Source organism: Paralichthys olivaceus, chromosome 1 (genome assembly GCF_024713975.1).
Source record: "Paralichthys olivaceus isolate ysfri-2021 chromosome 1, ASM2471397v2, whole genome shotgun sequence".
NCBI classification, from domain to species: Eukaryota; Metazoa; Chordata; class Actinopteri; order Pleuronectiformes; family Paralichthyidae; genus Paralichthys; species Paralichthys olivaceus.
Genome location: NC_091093.1, coordinates 1,846,974 through 1,866,876, shown reverse-complemented (window position 1 = coordinate 1,866,876; position 19,903 = coordinate 1,846,974). Strand labels below are relative to the sequence as shown.

At 39.1% G+C, this 19,903-nt stretch overlaps 2 protein-coding genes across 5 annotated transcripts; both read right to left on the bottom strand.

Moving 5' to 3' along the window:
* Positions 1 to 806: 806 nt before the first annotated feature.
* rwdd3 (RWD domain containing 3) lies at positions 807 to 6,982 on the bottom strand. 4 transcript variants are annotated; one of them, XM_020079816.2, is made up of 5 exons: positions 5,625 to 6,982; positions 4,991 to 5,220; positions 3,502 to 3,711; positions 2,383 to 2,501; positions 807 to 2,248 (listed from the first exon to the last, which is right to left on the bottom strand). In XM_020079816.2, exons 1-5 carry the CDS (start codon positions 5,707 to 5,709, stop codon positions 2,119 to 2,121), a joined length of 774 nt encoding a protein of 257 aa, XP_019935375.2. In that variant the 5' UTR covers positions 5,710 to 6,982; the 3' UTR covers positions 807 to 2,118. The 4 variants fall into 4 exon arrangements, with proteins under 4 accessions (XP_019935375.2, XP_019935374.2, XP_019935378.2 ...); XM_020079815.2 differs by having other exon boundaries at positions 4,940 to 5,220; positions 5,625 to 5,821; XM_020079819.2 differs by having other exon boundaries at positions 2,383 to 2,517; positions 5,625 to 5,821.
* Positions 6,983 to 8,643: 1,661 nt separating this feature from the next.
* Positions 8,644 to 17,948, bottom strand: LOC109625138 (apoptosis regulator BAX). The gene is made up of 6 exons (XM_020080245.2): positions 17,692 to 17,948; positions 16,853 to 16,901; positions 14,501 to 14,662; positions 13,896 to 14,028; positions 11,510 to 11,614; positions 8,644 to 11,392 (listed from the first exon to the last, which is right to left on the bottom strand). Exons 1-6 carry the CDS (start codon positions 17,756 to 17,758, stop codon positions 11,294 to 11,296), a joined length of 615 nt encoding a protein of 204 aa, XP_019935804.1. The 5' UTR covers positions 17,759 to 17,948; the 3' UTR covers positions 8,644 to 11,293.
* Between the last annotated feature and the right edge of the window lie 1,955 nt (positions 17,949 to 19,903).

Here is a 19,903-nt window from a genome sequence, read left to right as displayed (position 1 = left end):
AGAGCGGGTGTCTGCCTCCCAAACTCAAACTGGGAGATGATTCCACAGGAGAGGAGCTTGATAGCTGAAAGCTCTCGCTCCTACTCTACTTTTAGAGACTTTAGAGACAACAAGTAAACCTGAATTCTGGGAGCGCAGTGCTCTAGTGGGGTGATCTGGTACTATGAGCTCTTTAAGGTAAGATGGTGCCATATTATTAAGGGCCTTGTAGGTGAGGAGGAGAATTTGAAATTCTATTGTTGATTTAACTGAGAGCCAGTGTAGTGAAGCTGATACAGGAAAAATGTGAATCTTTTCCTGGTTCTTGTCAAGATAGTGCTGCAGCATTTAGGACAAGCTGCAGGGTTTTTAACGACTTACTGCTCGAGCCTGATAATAGGGAATTACAATAATCGAGTCTGGATGTGACAAAGAGAGTCTTTTGGTTGAACTGGTTTGTTAGGTTTTATTTCAGACCGTCCTGTCTGTGTCAGATGCTTAGCTGATGGCAGGACACCAGTTAGTTTTGAAACTTTCGTTCAGGGCAGTCCATTCAGTAAGTAAACATTAACTAAAGATTAAAGATGTACTTTGGCCTGTCAGTGTACTGTGCTTTGGCTCAATGTTGGATAGAGTTACTTCAGTTGCTCTTAAATATTTAGTTGTAGTATCTTTATGTTAAATATTTGCTCCATATGTGTACACAATCCTTTCTTTATTTGCAAGAGCAACAGACTGGACCAACCGATCACAGGACAAATAATGCTTTGAGTTTTTATGACCTAGATTTCTGACAGTGTGAACGAGACAATAACTTTATGAGGATGTTATTTCTGAGGTTCAATTGTTTAATTAAGCCACAGTAAGTTCAAGGATTGTAGTTCATTCCATCAATTATCTTTACTGAAATTACATCAGGCAGTCAAATGTAGTAAAACAAAAATCAAATGTAGAACAACATGTAAAAAAATCACACCTTTACCTGTAAGCCATGGTTTAATTGTTGTTGCTGTCATATATTTTTTTATTTGTGCAACAATAACGTATTCCACTTTCTGGGACCATATGTTGGTACTGCCCTCTGCAGGCACACTTTGTAAGTCTAGCTGTGCTGCAGCTCAGGGGTGTTTTGCAGTTTAACCATTCATTTTTATAGTTTATAGTTTATAACATTCCCCTGACTTGTAAGTCACAATCAGAATCTGGGTTTATTGCCATATACAAGGAATTTGCTGAGGTGTTTCTGCAAGTATAAATAAAATAAATATAAAAATATGATACAGTATTCAAATATTATAAACACTAGAAAAAAATGGCAGACAAAAAGTTGTGTTTCATCATAATCTATGGAAATGCCTTTTTTTTAGTATAGAATATATTCAGATCATTGGAACCATTTTGTGGTAGGTTGTTAATCGCAGAGTGAATGTTGGCTTGAGTTTCTCCAGTTTTTGGAGTCCTGGGTCTCATTTATAAAACAGTGTGTGGGATTACACGTGGCATCTATTGCACTTCTGTCCATCCTGGGAGAGGGATGAGGTTTCTACGTTCTTTTTCTCCCTGTTAAAAGGGTTTTTTGGTAGTTTTTCCTTACTCTTGTTAAGGAGTTAGGGGCAGACGATGTCACAGCTTAGCCCTATGAGACAAATTGTGTACGTGCGCATAAAAGCCAAAAATGTCTTATGCAAGAACAAAATCTGATTTTTAAAACCGTGCGCACGCACACCTGAACGCAACGTTGACTTTATAAATCACAGTGCACCTGGAAATGTTCGTAGGTGGAGCTGCCTCATATCCTGCCCTCTACACACTCACATTCAACTATAAATTGTCAATGAAAAGCACCTCATGAATACTAAGTTCTCCTGCTGACCGATGGGTCTCCACAGTGAGTCATGACAGTCATCGCCAGAGGTGGCAAAAGTACTCACATTCTTTACTTAAGTAAAAGTACAGATACTTGTTTAAAAAAAGACTCTGGTAAAAAGTAGAAGCACTGATTCAACTCCTTTACTCAAGAAAGAAAGTACAGGCTCTGAAATGTACTTAAGTACAAAAATAAAAATGAATTCAATGATACATGATGCCCGTTTTGTGGCTTCCTGGCTTTGCTTGTCCATTCTGGATTTTTCACTGTGGTCACCTGTGTGCTGTCGAGTCACCCAACGACGGCAGTATCTGCTCATAAAGATCTGTCATGTGGAGTTCCTGGAAGGCTGCATTCAGCTCTGGTAACATCTTGTAATCCTTCACCTCAAATCTCTGGAGACTGGAAGAAACACATGGAGAGACAGAGATCTTAAGTGCTGTAGTAACATCACTATGTGATGATCCAACACGAGTTATAATTTCTGCTCTTCTTCCATTTCTCTGCTGCATCAGTGTCATGTCAACCGTCCGTACCTGTGTTCATAGGAGCAAGACAAAGGGGTTTCAATGAGAACCTTCATCATCCTCTCCTTGCATTTCTTGCCTGAAGAATCCACATCCACCTTTACTGTCTTCAACAGGTGACAAAACTCCTGAGGAGACAAATGACTGGTCATAACAGTCAGTGAACAGAGCGGAGGGAGTCACTCTGACCACAAAACATTGAAAAGTTCTAACATTCAGTCTAACAGTAGATAGGTATTACATTTGGGATATTTAGTCAAGTAGGAACTAAAGTCTAAAGTAACAACAGACATTATCTCAAGTCACTTTATATAGTAAGGTTGAGTATTGGAGGAAGTTCTCAAAAGAAAAAATAGACAAAAATGTACCCAAGTAAAAGTAAAACTAACACATAAACTTTTTGAGTAAAAGTAAGTACTTGCTTTTAATTATACTTTGAGTATTAAAAGTAAAATCACTAGCCAAGATTAGCCTAATCCCTAATGCAGTCACATACATCATTAACTGCTCAGTCACGTGCAGCATCTATTGCACTTGTGTCCCTCCTGGGAGAGGGATCCCTCACATGTGGCTCTCTCTGAGGTTTCTACATTCTTTTCTCTGTAAATTGGGTTTCTTGCTCATTCTTCTTCTCTTGCTGAGGGTTAAGGGCAGAGGATGTCGCACCTTGTTGAGCCCTATGAGAAGTTGTACTCTGTGATTTTGGACTATACCTATAACATTTGATTAATTGATGGAGTAATGTGTAAGAAAAAGAGAAACTATTTTATTCAGAAGACAGTGACAACACACAATTATGTCAATTGGAAGGCACAAAAATGAATGAAGAGCCAGTGTGAACGTACACAAGGACCATGCTGGACTCCTTTGTATCTTCTTGGCCCCTGTCAAATCTGGTCAGTGACTACACATACAGCTGCATGTCATCATTTTGAATGGTGCACAATACAATCGCTCTCAGAAATATACATATTATTTCACCAGTGAGGATATCTATTTGACTTTTCCTCTCACTGATGCTTACTGTATGTTCTCCAGTACATAATTCATCTTTAAACTGTTAAGAAAGCTATACAGTAATAGAAATCTTAGACTTTGTGCAATGCGGTGTTAAATGTGGGTTTGTACCTTGATGCCAGGTCTGGTTCCCTGCAGAATAACCAGTATATGTCGCCCTAGTAATAAAATCACAGTCAGCTGCAGCTGCTGGCTCCAGCGCTCCAGGAGCCCGATGTAACGATTTCTCGATCGGATGTGGTCCAATGACAGCACTGCAGTCCATCTCTCTGTCCCCTCCTCTTCACCTCTACTCTGCTCCTCTTTCACCTCCACACACTGCTATTGTAACAAAGCACATATAGGGAACATTATTTTTCACGACTGTAAGGCCTGCTTTGTTTTTATCTTTTTATTCAAGTCAGTGTTATTTTTTGGTAGAATATTGAAGTGAAAATGTTCTTCAATACATGTTGTCATCGAGTCCCAAAGCTCATCCAAAGACTCTGCCTTCAGAGAGCACCACCCCTCAATTTCTTTCTTTAAATATTATGATACGGGCATGTTAAAGGGATAGTTCACCCCAAAAATCCACTCATTATCTACTCGCCACTATACCGATGGAGGGTGGGTGAAGTGTTTGAGTGCACAAAACACTTTAGGAGTCTCAGGGGTAAACAATATTGCAGCCAACTGAAACAAAATCAATTCTTCCAATGTAAAAACACAACTGAAGAATGAATAAAATGCCTCTATACTGCTCCTGTGATGTCACCCAGAGGTCTGTAAGCCCCCGACTTCAAATCCAACTCGAAACAAGGTAATGGGGGAGCAGCATGACACTATTCCAGACATAATTGAGACTTGGAAATTATGTGAATGATTAGTCAAACTTTATTATGAAGAAAAATCTGAAGTTTAAGCAACAGAACAACAGACTGTTGAAAAAGTACTTGATTCCATAAACTAAGTACACTTCACGATGACCGATCATGACCATGCCCTCGGAAATACCATATTTTCACTGCTGCCAATTTTACAATTCAGATTTAAAAATGTACACTTATGTGTACACTATTGCCTATTACTTGTCTTATTACTTGTGTTTTATGAATTCTTACTCATTTGTTTAATTTATTTAACCTTTTTAATATGTTTAATGTTAAGAATTTTGTATCATATGTTTGATTTCTAGTGATAGGTATTACTCAGGTCACACATATATCGCATTGATATTTCCCCCTCCTACCTTTGTTTATACAGTAATAGAAAGATTGTAAGAATATAATAAAAACGGCCGTGTGTGAAAAAAATATGCAAATGAAAATTCCATTATGGAAAGTCTCAATTTTCTCATAGTAATAGTTTTATGGATTGTATTAATTACTTCATGTTGTTCAATTCATTTTCTGTATTTCCATAAATTAGTTAGTTAATTAATAACTCCTTATTTCCTTCTTGAGTTCAAGGACTGTACAAATGTGACTTCGCATTTACAGTAATCTCACTTTTCATTTAAAATCACTCTTGATGACACGCTCGTAACGTAATGTTTGGAGAAAATGCGCACCGCTAAATGACTGGAGACTGAATTGACCGCAGAATAAGTTGAGCTGGATACCTGGAACCATTCTACGAGCTGGTGAACCATTGGCTCTGGTGGTAAAGCTGCAGCTTGGTCCAGTAGCTTCTGTCTGATGTTGTGACACTGGGTCCTGGAGAGAGCGGTGGAGGAGACAGAGATGTCGGGGGGACAGGAGGGGTAAGACGAGTGCAGATGGAACAACAGACTCGTGTCTCTGCCCGATCCCAGGGCAGTGCTGTTAATTTGGACAAGGAGTCCATCCTGAGCTACAGGGAAACAGAGTCATGTTGTAGCAGTGGGACAGCACATACACACACAGTTGAGTTTAATGTGTTGTTTTGCTTCACAGTCAAGTGTCACGTTTCAGGTTTAATATGTCATATGCAAGTTAACACAGGCTCAACAGTGCAATGAAAGGTGTTGGACAAGAAGAACCCTATCTCTGCAGTGCAATAGTTACATTTAAATAAAAGCAACGTAGACAGAGCTTACTATAAAAAAGTCTAATATAATACAGTACAAAACTAAAACTATGGGACATTCATTGCAAATGAAGTGACAACTTTAACAGTAGAGAGTGTGTGTGTAACAGTTGTGATCCACATCAGTCCAAAGATGTGCAGAGGCAGTCTGCGTGACTAAGCCTGGTGTGTAGCCTGTGCTCACTGACCAGACTGCTGCAAGAGCTGGAACTCTCCTTCTCCGCAGTAAATGGACGACAAGACCGAAACCTCCTCCAGGGCAGCTTCACTCATGATTCACGAGTCAACACCATCAGCACCGACATACCCCCGCTGTCTCTGCACCTTCACTCCCGTCCACTCTGCAGATCCGCCGGATGTTATTGTGCGGCACTTGTGCGCTTCTCAGTCGTCCGGGTAGTGTCGCATTTAGAGATAATCTGTTCCGCAGCACTGCAATATTGTTTCCTCCTCTGTCTGTGTTATAAAGGATTATAACTGGTCAACATAAGTCTTCAGTTGTCCTTTTAAATTCAATTTTAAGCGAATAAAATACATAACAAACAGAACACACTCAGGTGGTTTAGTTAATCAGACAAAATGTTGAATATTTCATCCATTTTCAGATTGTTCTATTCTGTTGAATATTTCTAAAAAAACACTACCAATTTTTTTGGTAGTGGTTTTTAAATCTGTTTTAAATCTGTGAGTGGATCTGTGTTAGAATTTATTCAGGGCTTCTTGGAGGCTGGTAAACCGGTTTGCAGGTGCATGACCACCATTGACTAAAGGAATCTTAGTCTGGATCATTGTGCAGCAAAAGAAAACACAGTTTTTCCCCAGGACACCAAAAAATGAAAGTGTTTTCTTCCCTTGGTGACTGAAAAATGTGACTTCTCTTATTTCTGTATTTTCTTTACGGGTGAAGTAGAACATGCTTGACTGTTTCTGCTAAATGAGCCCTGTAAATTATTCTCAGACAGGTGACATGTTCCTCCTGTTGTTTCCTGCACTCCACTCTCACAGAGCAACACGTCTTGTATATTAAATAAATGTCTCCAATCCAAATGCTCCTCCCATGCTGACTGGACATACTATGAGTACAAATGAATGTCTTAGCTTCAGCTCTTCTTAATGGCACTTGCAGGTTTACTCTCAGTTCAGTTCATAGTTTCCTTACCTGGCATCACTGAACCCAACAAAAATGTCCCAATATATATCTCCTAAAAAAGCAGCAGTGTGCAGCATATTCTCATTGTCATTCTGTCAGCTGCAGCAGGCAGGGTCAAGCACACTTGAGAGCAAATAAAAACTAGACATAAAAAACATAATAAGTAATACGTATGTAGGCTGATTTTCACATCTTTTAATCAGTCAATCAATCAATCAATCCAAATTGTATTTATATAGCCCATATTCACAAATTACAATTTCTCTCATAGAGCTTTAACAAGGTATGAACTCCTCTGCCCTTAACCCTCAACAAGAGTTAGGAAAAATTACAACAGGTACAAGGTCTTAGTTTTAGGATGATTAGCTTAAGAAAGCACAATGAAATGGCTTTGATATTGCTTGCAGTCATCAGAGGACAAAAAGACCAGAAGAAGACAGTGGGGGTCCCTCTTACACAGGAGTACACACCTGCCGAGGAGCTAGACATGAGCAATGAAGGTTTCCCCTTAGTGGATAGGGTGGGAGGTGTTTTTTATCAGAATGGTGGAAGTGGCAGTTCCTAACAGACCTTATTTGTACATGGTGTACGTCACTAAGTGTTAAACTACTGTATTGGTAATAAAACACAATGGTATAATATACTAATCCTTGAAGGGATAATTAACATGTATCTGTTTTCTCTTGTAGATGAGACACTGGAGTTGCTGCCACCACCCATTTATGAATATCCCATACAGAGGAAAGACTGAAAGCAGCCCATCATTGTGGCTGATAAAGGATGAGGCCATTTACATGACTCAGTCAGAGAGAGCTTTGGTGTTAGACACTGGTCTTGAATTGCTCTCTCTATGATTAAGTAGCTTTCACTGCTATGTTGTTAACTATGTGGTTAACTCACAGCAGGAACAACACAACCCGAAACTAACACATGCAAACAAATAGAGGGCAATATAATTTCTTAAAGGTACAGTGTGTAGAATTTAGTGATATCGAGTGTTGAAGTTACATATTGTAGCTGAACACCTCTCACCTCAACCTCTCCTTCCAAACATGAAAGAGAACCTGTGGTAGCTTCAGTTGTCATAAAAACTCAAAAGGTGTTTAGTTTGTCCAGTCTGGACTAATGTAAAAAACATGGTCATAAAAAAACATCCCCTCCATGTAAATATAAAGTATTTAAATATAACAGGCCTTTTCTGGGCTAAAGAAAACTACAATTTAGATGAAGTGAACTAGTGAAAACATCATGAGGATTATTCTCGATTAAATTTCTTCCAATAGATCTCTTTCACCTAAATCTCAAACACTGGACCTTTAACAAGTGATCCACTCACTGGCAGCACCAGGAAGCTCTATGTATTGTTTATTCCTTTCAAGTTACCATGTTAATGTAACAATCCCATCCTAATTTTTATTTCATCCTGTGAGTAATTGATGTTTATTGTAGCCCATTGAAAACCCATTTTCATAGGAGGTGCGATTCTATTTTTGACAGGAAACTTTTTTTGCATTGTAGCCATACTGCATCGAGTTAACATTCATATATATATATCTATATCTATATATAGATATAGATATATATATAATTACAAATATTGAAGAAAAAAAGTGCAATCAGAGCTTTCACTGTGAAGTCAAAGTGCCAAACAGAAAGTAATTCTATGAATGTTGTCCAACAGAGATAAGCACCTGCCAATGTCTCAGTTCAGTCCAATATTGTGAAATAGAAATAATCAAATTATAAAAATTATCTGGTGATATTTTGACCTGTGGTTTGACCTCGTTTATCAACCCCTGCACTAGTTTATCCAAAAACGTAGAAAAGGATCTTCAACGCGGTCCACAGACTGAAGGCACTCTGTCCCGAACCCACTGACTGCGACAAATTTCTGGTTGCCTGCTTATTAGATTTCTGTTAATATTAAACATACCACATCTCGAAATTGCACCAAACTGAGCACTGCATTTCCCTGGGCCACTAAAAATAAAATGAAGAGTGAAATTGATTTTATTCTTTGGGACAAGACAGCAAAATCACCACACGTCAGGTCTGCATTTAATGACAAGAACTTCTGATTTTATTTAAACATACACATCCATCAAGATCTTTGAGTTCTCTCATTCGACAGCTCCATGACCTCCACATGCAGCTTCTTATGACTTACCACATATCCCATACCCTGAGTGGTAGAATTAATTTAAAATATATTTACAAAAATAGAGTCCAATCAAAAAGGTTTTTGATAAAGTTATCACCAGTTTAAAGTTTAATCAAAATCATCACCAGCTATTTCAGAAAGCACCATAGGATAGCAGATAAATGATGTCATACCCTTGTGAGAGTGCACAACTTGGTACAAAAATATTTGACATAAGCTTATGCGTACTAAATAACAGCAACTTGGTCTGCTGAAAGCTACTCACTGTTCTCATATAAATCTGTTCTAACCCTCACACACTGCAGAACATCTGAAGCAAAGCTTTACATAATTAGCTTTACAAACAAATTAGTTGTCTCTTGTATAAAAAGGTATTTTACAATGAGCAATAATTAACCATCTCAGCTATGGCCTCAATATGGAGACATCTGAAAATACATGTGACAAAAGAAGAAACTGCATCAACATGACCTTTTTCAGATTGTTCACCAGAATATCAATATTCACAGTGGTAGAGAAGTGGGGGGAAAAAGATTGGAGAAAAAACCCAAACAATTGACTCATAAAGTACACAAATAAAGGAGAGGACTATTAGATGTCAATCAACAAAGGAGTGTTACTGCACATCAGACATTTTGACAGTTATTCAATGGTTATGGTGGTTTCTCTGTTTTCAATCAGCAGGTTAAAGTTTGTTCTTTATCATATGGCTCTTGTTATTTAATATTTTAATAGTGCGACATCACTGACTTCTTTGTTTCTGTGAACAGGCAACTGCATGACAACAAAATGATGGCGGGTTACACATTCTCTAATGTCTGTACACAGCACTTTCTAGTTTATTAGGCAGATTACTGTGCTATACTCATGCATGTGTCTCACAACTAAAATGTCTGTCATGTGTTGTGTGATTAACAACATTCACATGCAAATTGGAAACGTCCATAGAAAGACAGAGGTAACAGAGATTAGCGACCTAACACTTCAGCTCATATCTAGTGACTCAGGTTTCTGTTGCAGAAAACATAACAGTTTGAAAGAGTAACCCTTGATAATTCAGATGTGTTCAAAGTACAGTGACAGTCAGCCTGGTCACCTGACCACAGACAATAGATAACTCTGGGACTCACAACAGGAATGAAGTGAAACGTTGCCGTCTGTCTGAAACAGAGCAACTTCATCACATCCTGCATCCAGATATGCACATACAGTAGATAAGATGAATTAAACTGTTAAATGATGCACATGAAAAGATTTGTATAACGCTCCCCTCTTTTTTAAAAGAAGGATTCAGTACAGTGCACATAAAAACTTGAGGTGGAAAATCAAGAGATATATTTCAGTAAAATATCCCACAACTTAGCTTAACCGAGTAACCACCAGCAACTCAGGGGTTAAAGTGAAATCTCACTCTGCAGAAACACAAAATGCATATTGAATTGTGTCACTACAGATACTAGACTAGACTTAGATTCTTCCAACAACTATGACACTGTGCCTTTTTTTGCAGAAATTTTACTTATAATGAGAAGAACAATGCCCACCCCTGACAAATGAAATGAATAACGGCCCTATTCCATTTATGAGTCACGGGGCCTTGAATAGATAAAACTAAACGGTATAAACTCATCACTGATGTCGTATTCTTTATGCTATGAAATGAAGTGTCTGCTGTGAAAAAGATCCACTGCAACAATGAGGCGCAGAGAATCATTCATCAAGTTCAAGAAAACATGGAAACTATTCTAACTTATGGCCATAATATGAACTTAGGGTATAGTTGCATTAGTGGAAACAAGCATTATTATCAATGATAATCAAGGTTATTATTTAAAAACAAACAAAAAAACATGAGTGTGAAGGGAGTTGTGGCTGTACTGACTATCTACCTGAGCTTGACAAGGCCTATTTACTCAAGTGCAATAATGCCTGTCTCATAGACATAATACATCATTCAAAGTTCAGGCAAACACTAACATGAAGGGCCTATACTACAAATAATTCAGTTTGGGTGGACTTTTCATTGACTTGATTACGATGCAGCATATTTAGCTTTTTCAGGTTTTCAGGACCAGTCCAAATTTTCCTCAGAACCCAAGACCCCCAGAAACCAACCAAAACTTACCATAATGAATGGACCTGAGACCTTTTCTACGTAGGGTCAGGTCTGATTAATGATATTTACTCTCTTTCCAATGATAATAACACCATCATTTGCTGACAGCCACTGATGCAAAAGAGCTGAGAACCTCCTACATGGCTTTTGCTGCTCCTATAATTTCATGGAAGACACTGTGTAGTTGCTGGTGAAGATGATGGAGATGTCACATGGACATCTGGATGTAAGTGCACTTTTGGTCTTGGAAACTTGAGAAGAGTGAAGCTCTTTCCACCTCAAGTTACAGCACTTGACCTCCTCTGCTGAATGAATAAGAGGTTAAGGAGTGGTTGATATTAATGTCTAGAAAGAGTCTTTGTTAACACACTGCATCCATCCAAGACATGGGACTGAAGCCCAGCGTGGAAGACTTTGAGGTCTGATGGTCTCAGCGTGTCTTCCTGTAGTAAACAATGGTTGCCACCAGTACAACTGAGGCTACTATTGCTGCTGTCCTCCACCGAGAAAAGCCACGGATCACCCCTTCCTAGAGAAAACAAAGTAAGCTAAATTGAATGCCCTGCATGCTACTAAGCACCTTGTAAAGCCTTAAACCAACATTTTGAACAAATTAAGCACTTTACTGAGATGATGGATCACTCACCCAGCCTCCCTGTTGTACTAGCCAGGGGTAAAGCATCTCTCTGACGGCCTGGAGAAACCAACTGATGACCATTCTGATGTTCTCTAAATGGTTGGTGGTCAGTGCCTTCAAAGCAAAAAAAAGGACAGGGCAGCACTCAAGTAAACCAAATTAATTTGTCAAGTTAAAACATTTTTTTTTATCTACAATATTTACATCATGGGAATCAATTACAAATAACACAGGTGGTTGCTGTTTGCTGTTTTGAGTCACAACCCTCTGTACACATTGACCAGACTAATTGCACTACATGTGCCCCTGCCACAGCCTCCAGCACTGAGTTGACCCCAAGTAGCAGCTGTTGTGGCTGTCTGAGAGACTCCATTTAAACCTTGATTACAGTTTTTCTGAATTGCTCAAACACTAATTCCTGTTGTGTGAATCAATTGCCCAGTTGTCTAAACTCATTCACTGAATTGAGCATCATTTTGACAAAACCATAAACTATCTTCACCAAGTAAAACACTATTTGCAGATCTCAGTCCTTCCTTTTGCAAAACTCTAAACACATTCTCTTGCAATAAAACACAGTTTTCACTGTGATGCACTTGTGATGCATAATGGTAAAAACCAGTGGCAAAATATGAACACAAATGAAACACATGTTTCATCCATTGAACACAACGATTCAAAATTGATCACATTTGTTTCTCTTCATGTCATGACAACATGACAACCAATATAAGCCAGTTCAGAGTGCAAGCAGGTTGGATGACATGCTCATGACAACAATGGATCAGAGACACAGAGGACGAGTGTGTGTAAGAGGAGGTAGAGGCGGAGGACAAGAAGGAGGCAGAGGAAGAGGAGGGAGAGGAAGACGAAGAGTGGCAATTTCTGATGGTGGTACAGTAATATAACACTGTGTGCTGCTATAAGCAACCGGGGTGTTCTTCACCATCATGCCACTCTGGGGCCATGTACTGTAACACCCAGCACCTTCTCACCTTTCTTGGTGGTCTTAAAGATGTGTTGTCTGCAAATGAACGGCAGGAACATGAGATGATTGAGCGGCCTATGTTATGATTTGGGACAATGTTAGTTTTCACCGTGCTGTCCAAGTCAAAGAATGGTTCAATATGAATCAGAATATCATTATAGTAACATATACCTGCCACTGTACTCTCCCTTCCTCAATGCAATAGAGGAGTTTTCCTCCACTTGGACATGGAAGGTGTACGAGCGACAGCCCTACACCAGGCTTACAGTAATCTTCTTGAGGCCATGGAACTAGCCTGTGATGACATTGGTGAGGAGATGTGTCAGGGTTGGGTACGGCAAGGGCAAATATAATGTGTGATGTGGATGAAGTGCTGTGGCCTGACCCAGCCCAAAGACAGGATGACGCTCGATGAAGCTCAATGATCAACTGTGAAAAGTACTTTATAAACATTTCTCCATGAGCAACATGCCTTGACCACTGTGTTTTCATTTTTTTGGTGTAGTGTTTAAAGACAGCTCAGCAGTTTTTCTATTTTGACAGTTTAGTGCAAGATCTGACAACATTGTTCGGTTTTGAGCACATGTGAAACTATTTTGAGGCGATGGTATGGTTTTGCAAAAGGAATCAGAGGTTTTGTGAATGTAGTTTAAGAAAAGAGTTTTGTATTTAGGATTCTGAGAAAAGGACAGAAGGATTTAAAAAATGTGTTTTAACAATTGTGAAAAACTGTAAAATATGCTTCATACTTTTAACCTGATTACTTTTACCCCCAGTATTATGATATATCTTCAGCTCATGTGACATCCTCCTCATGTCCCTTGAGAATTTATGTTTATGTCTTTATCTTGAAAAACTAAACTTTTGTTTAGGTCCTGTATGCACTCCTGACAATGTCTGGGCATGCTCCTGATGAGTTGGTGGATGGTGTCCTGGGGGATCTTTTCCCAGACCTGGACCAGGGCATCAGTGAGCTCCTGCACAGTCTGTGGTGTTACTTGGCCGCATCGGATGCACCGATACATAATGCCCCGTAGGTGCTCAATTGGATTTAGAACAGGGGAATGAGAGGGCCAGTCAATGGCATCAATGCCTTCATCATCCATGAACTGCCTACACACTCTGGCCACATGAGGCCGGGCATTGTCCTGCCCACTATACCAGTTCTAAGACGATAAAGTGTTTACCTTTAATTTTTTTGAGCAATGTATTTTTGGTCGTGAGGCACAAGGTATAAATAGCAGAAAGTAGTTCAACTTATGAAAATATGCAATGCAGATCACCAATCCAAACCCACCGGGCATCCGTAACTCTAACCCAGCAACTTAATGAGGAATAGAAACTGACATTAGAGCTTTAGAACAGTCTCATACCTGCCAATAAGAGTTTGCTGTTTCAGTGCAGTACCTTGTGTATGAGTCTGTAGGCCAGATGGAAGAGAGCCACCACTCTACCCCAGTTGATTCCATCAACAAATATACTCCTGGCCACCTTCATGAAGACGTCCTGAGCACAGTTACCTTGGACCTGGTTGATCAGTCTGACAGGAGGAGATAGAAAGATTGAAATTATTTCATTTGATTCCACATCACTATAAGATTAAGTACGTCTTGCATCAGTGTTCATAAGTGTGGGTACGCTCATTTTATATTATGTCCTGGCACATGGTGTTTGGCATCTGTATTTCAGTTTAAACAGTAATATTGGGATGGTTGGAATATTCTGTGTGATTGTGATATTACAATTTACCATAATAGTTACAGAAACAATAACTGCAGCATGAAATGTTGACACTGGCACATCTTTAGTTGTCCAAATGCAAATCAGCATGCAATTCCATCAACTGATGTTGTATGGGCTGACTGGTTGGTGGAAACTATGACTGTGAGTTCCACACAACTACTTTCACACCTCACACAACAAATTCTCTTTCGCGATATTTCTACTGTTGTTGTTCTTATGCAATTTCAAGTGTCAAATTGTAAAGTTACAATGCACATAAAACAGCTTACAGTCGAAGCTCAGCATTCCTGTTCAAATCATCTGCAATCTTGAGCAGCTGTTCCACCACTTCTTTGATTTGTGGATCCTGTTGTTCATTAGGCCGTCCTCCCAGATCCTCAGAGCAGACCTGTCGACCAGGGTCCTGCGCGTTTATGCGCTCAATCACGTATCTGTGACAGAGAAAACCGTTTGATCGAGCGAAAACCACCAATATTTTTTTTGTGCACAGCTGCAGAATCGTTACCCTAAAGATTATGTTTTCTTGCCATTAAATGCGATTTGATAAAACTGTTTTGTGGTCAGTGAGAGCTGGGTGTAACGACTACCCTGTTTAGTATGCAAACTCCAACGTTGGGTTTCAGTCGGGACAGGTGAAAACTGAGACTTCTATAAATGATGATGTACTGGGTCTTATGCCAAGTTTACGATACACGACTTGTCATGTGACTGGGAGTCTTACATTTGTTCCGACTCGCAAAACCCCCCGACTAGTATATATGGTCTCAAAACTAAATTTGGTGATGAAAACACACACACACACACACATTGAGTCCAAATTATGTTTCATCCTGTTCACAGAATAACACATCAAGCTGGAGGAAAAGGTAAAAATGTTCAGTTGACTTCACATCTCAGTTGTATAGAAATGGAAAATCATGGCAATTATTCTCAACTTTGCCATTAACAATGTAATAACTTTGTTTTATAACTCAGGAAAATTATTTTATACACACACTTACACTTATGTTACTTTGTATGGTTGATGCTCACTTAACCTAATTAATTCCTATAGCACTTTGCATAAAAGCAATGTGCAAAAGTCAGAGAGCACCTTACCTGACCACGACATGTGCCTTCACTCCTTTACTGTGATTGGCTGTAGCGCTCACAGATTTGTCTAAATAATAAGTCTGTTTGAATCTAGTGGGAGTCTGCAACAGGTCGACGAGCCCCTCACATCGTCTCTTTGAACAGTTCACACAAAGCAACTGCTGACGACTGATCAAATTGACCTAAAAAGCATGTAGTGTGAACTAGGTGACCAGCAATGACTGCAAAGTAATGCTAAAAGCTGCTTTCAGACATGCACTAAACTCTGGAGGTCCTCAGCAGAGGTGTATAATTGACACAAATATCCGAGTGAGAACCTCTGGACTTTCTGCAGACTCTCTCCGCCTGACCCCTAGTACAAAATCAACAGAAAGTCTTTAGACTGCTAGAATTCAGCTGGGGATCCCTGCTGGATTCACCGCGAGCGGGTGGGTAGGTTGATTACGCTTCTAACATGCAACTGATGGAAAAAAAAGAAAAAGAAAAAAGAATACAAATATATCCAGGAGAAAAAGTGGAGTCATAGTAAGGCTACTGGTTTTCCTTCTAAATACATGGCCTGAGATCCCAATGATGAAGACAGAAAAGGTTACACAGTAACTGTTTGTGTGTTATTAGATTAAGTACATTGTAGTATTCAATACCTGTGGTGTAGATGATCCAATTTAAATTGCATGGTGAATAAATGTAGGAAAAAAATGGTAATTCCAAAAGATGAATTTACTCATAAATACTTTTTCAAGTATACTTGTACTTTTTTTTCAGTGGGAGCCTTCATGTCAGAAGCTATATTAGTAAAACCAATATCTACCAAGCAGAGTGTTTGCTACCTATATAACATAAAAAAGTAGTTGCTGGGTGTGACGGAACATTTTTATTATTGTGGGAAATAAAATACAGTTTGAAAAACTGAACAGAAATATAGAGATACTCATCAACTAAATGTAAAGCCCCCATTCTAAATTTTATACCTTAAACATCAAAAAACATGTTTTAAGATGTTACAAGACTTTAAGAATCGGGGGAACCCTGGATAGGGAGAAACAAGACTTTAACTTTTGATACTAAAACTTGTAGTGTCAATTATAAAAACCCTAATGACACATAATGGTACCAGGCCTACATTTTTACATAGCTTTAACATTATGTGAAAAAAGCTTAATTGACAATTAATTCATTAACTTGGTATCATAAATCATTTTTTTGGTAGTTTTTCCCTTCTCTTGTTGAGAGTTAGGGACAGAGGATTTCACACCTTGTTAAGCTCTATGAGACAAATTGTTATTTGTGAATATGGGCTATACAAATAACATCTGACTGATTGATTAAGCTGTGCAAAAACACAAACTTGAAAAGTCTCAACAACCATGGGCTATTTTCTTACATTACATTTCAATAAGCTGACGCTTTTATCCAAAGCGACTTGCAATCAGCTATTTTAGAGGGTATGTAGCAGTTCGTCGTAAACTAATTAAACCATGACAAAACACTGGTATGGTCCTTTAACAAGTTGTTTTGGTGAGACTTACCCCCTGAGGACCACTGCCCCTTGCTCCAGGATGGGATCATCAATGACATCTGGATCAATTAGAAGACTAATGAGAAATCTGATTAAGGACACTTCAAATACATTTACTCAAAAGATTGTTCTGTTGATTTTTTAGGTGAATCTTATTTGTTCCTGTTTGTTTACATGTGTACCGATAGTTCGATTGAAGCCTTTGTGTCTCTGGAATGGAAGGACGCATTTGCCAAATAGGAAAGCCTAGGCGCACAGCTGTGGTCTTCATATGCATACTCCGAAGGATGTGGCCCCTAAATTGAGACACACCTCATGGCAGACCCTCAAACACATGCTGCGGTCAAGTGTGGGTACAATACTCAAATATCTGCACCATCAGTCAATTTAAAAGTAAGTCAGAAGTTAGAAAGATGTTCTAAATCATCAGAATAGCTTGTCATCAGTCGACATACTGATATGTTGAATGCACTTATTGAAAGTCGCTTTGGATGAAAGCGTCAGCTAAATAATATGTCATTTTGTGATATTAACCCAGTGTTATAGACAATCATAGAACAAGGGCCTTGATCATCTTACACACGGACGTCGTACCTGCTCCTTGTCTATAGCGCCACCGTCAGGGCTCAGGGATACAGGCAGGTTATGATTATGTGTAGCGGAAGTAATATGTGGGTGACAGGGGAGAGATGAGGTCAAGTTGGTGTGAACCTCCAGATCAAGGAGAGGAAAGAGACTTTGACCCGCCGACCCCTTCATAGTGAAACAGAGAGAGTCGGACTCTGTCTGGGCCGAACAATGGTGCAAGTCACTTCGAAAAGAGTCTGAAGCAGACATGGCTTCACATACCTTCCCCTCCCACGGCGCCCTGAGGCTCCTGCTCTCCCTCTTCTCTTCCTTCCCGGCTGTCAGCCATGGCTGCAAACCGTCCGTCGGTCCAGAGCTTTGTTTGAGGAACTACTTGTTTGGCTCCGACATTCAACGCTAGCTCGGCTCGCCGGCGGAGTGAGGTCGCTGCTCGGACGTGTCGCTTCCGTGAAAGTTTTCGTTTGGCCGTACACCGGAGAACAAGGAAGTGACATGATATGCGCAGTGGCAACCAGCCGCCGGCACGCCCCCCTCTGACCGGAAGGAGTACTGCCATTCCACTGCCAAGTATGGATATGGTATTGTCCCAGAATAATCACAAGATTGACAGTGCTCACATGTTTACATCCAAGTTTCCACAACATAGATCACATTCTTGCGAGCTAGTGAAAATACGTTATACATTTGGGAATATCGGACAAAGAGCCTCTTTGCTTTGTCCGATATTCCCAAATGGATAACGTATATATGGACATTTAGTAAAGAAATGCTCATTGGTTCAGCCCCTGCAGAATAAAAGACGCAAACGTCTAAAGTTTGAATCTTTTGTGCAGAAAATCACAATCAGGTTAATGTTTTGCTGATTCTATTTTAGAATTAGCCTCTTTGACTAAATTAACAATAGAACATGTCCAATAAAAGGAAGAGGAATGTTTAGATTATGTCATATGTCAAGAGCATTCAGGTCCCTCACTGTTACTGTTTTGTTACCACACCTTTTATCCAACACATTACATATTAGCGTACAAGCTCTTATGAATTAGATGGAGTGAAGGAAATTGAATTGCTTTGCAGGTAATATCATGATATTTTCTTTCAATTGATATTCTACTTATAGTATGCAGTCATCATAGAGAGGAAAAAAAAGGGGATTGTAAATTTCTTTGTAGATTTTATCATAACTTTTCTTTAAATAGTAATATTATACTTTTGGATAAGAATTACAATATCATTTACATTTCAGACAGAGAAATGGAGGAAAATCCAAATCAAAGAAAACTTCATTGTTTTAAAGTGTCAAAATGTCTTAACTATTTAAAAGAAACAGGTGGCAGGAGCGGTGTCCCTCAAACCACTGGTGCTCATGGAAGGCTATATGTCAAAACACTTTTTGGGAAAACTTGTATCCGAAGAATAATGTCATGAAGAATCCAGGTCCAGGCACTCAAAATGGTTTAAAAAATATAAAAGGCCTTTATTTAAATGGGATTGATGCTTTCAAATACACCAACGGGTATCGGCTTATTCTGCACGGTCCTTAACAACAATGGTTTCCATGATGGCCAGATGATTCTTCATGCCGTTATTCTTAACTATTTATTGAGATACACATAGCCTATAATATATAGCATTATTTAAAGATTTAAAAATAGTAGGAGTAGTGGGACACTACATTGCTGTTGTTTATAAGACACATATATGCACATCAAACATTAAACATTATTCTGCACATAAAGAGATAATGTCTCTTCTAATGTCTCTTCTACCAAATTCACCTGCTGCGTGCCACCTGCTGTGCCTGTTGTTCTGACGACATTAAACCTACATTAACTTTGCTCATATTTTTTGCATCATACAATGAAGTGCAACGTGACCAAATGTTCTGTGTAACAAGGTCGAATGACTAGATATTAGTTAGAAGGTGTGCTGAGGTTTTTCCTTTTCTTATTCTCTAAAATTCCCTTGGCTGTGTCAGTGGGCCTGTATTTTGCTGCATCTGATTGATTAAAAAAAGACTTGTAGTATTAGCATAGCAAATAATTAACCATCACCCAAGTCACATTTAAATAACCCAAACCCCACACAATGTTTTGTTCACTGTTCATTTTATCAATCTTTTAGAAAAATTATTTTCTGTTCGGTTGTTGTCTCTACCTTGTAAGGTGACCTTGAGTGCTGTGAAAGGACCTATAAATAAAATGTATTATTATTGTTATTATTATTATTAAATCTACTCTTAGGATAGGGCTCTTAGGAGTTCTTGTGAGTGGAAGGCTCTTTAAGTATCCTCCCATTTATTTTACTCCAGAATATTGCTCAATGATTTGAGAAGAGAATTGAGCTTACAACCTTAGAAATGAGGAGAGCATTTAAACCAGGGGTTTCAAACTCGCGGCCCGCTGGACGATATTTTGTGGCCCCCTGCTTGACATCAAAGTCTAGTGTTAGTGCGGCCCGCGCGTTTTTCTCAAAA

Coding starts and splice junctions, on each gene's coding strand:
- rwdd3 (XM_020079815.2), bottom strand. CDS start 5,709: ATGAGTGAAGCTGCCCTGGAGGAGGTTTCGGTCTTGTCGTCCATTTAC. Junction 2,502..3,501: donor GAACCAGACCTGGCATCAAG/GTACAAACCCAC, acceptor TTGTCTCCTCAG/GAGTTTTGTCACCTGTTGAA. Junction 2,249..2,382: donor TCTTGCTCCTATGAACACAG/GTACGGACGGTT, acceptor TGTTTCTTCCAG/TCTCCAGAGATTTGAGGTGA.
- LOC109625138 (XM_020080245.2), bottom strand. CDS start 17,758: ATGGCTGACAGCCGGGAAGGAAGAGAAGAGGGAGAGCAGGAGCCTCAG. Junction 16,902..17,691: donor GGGCGCCGTGGGAGGGGAAG/GTATGTGAAGCC, acceptor TAATTGATCCAG/ATGTCATTGATGATCCCATC. Junction 14,663..16,852: donor GGGGCAGTGGTCCTCAGGGG/GTAAGTCTCACC, acceptor TCTCTGTCACAG/ATACGTGATTGAGCGCATAA.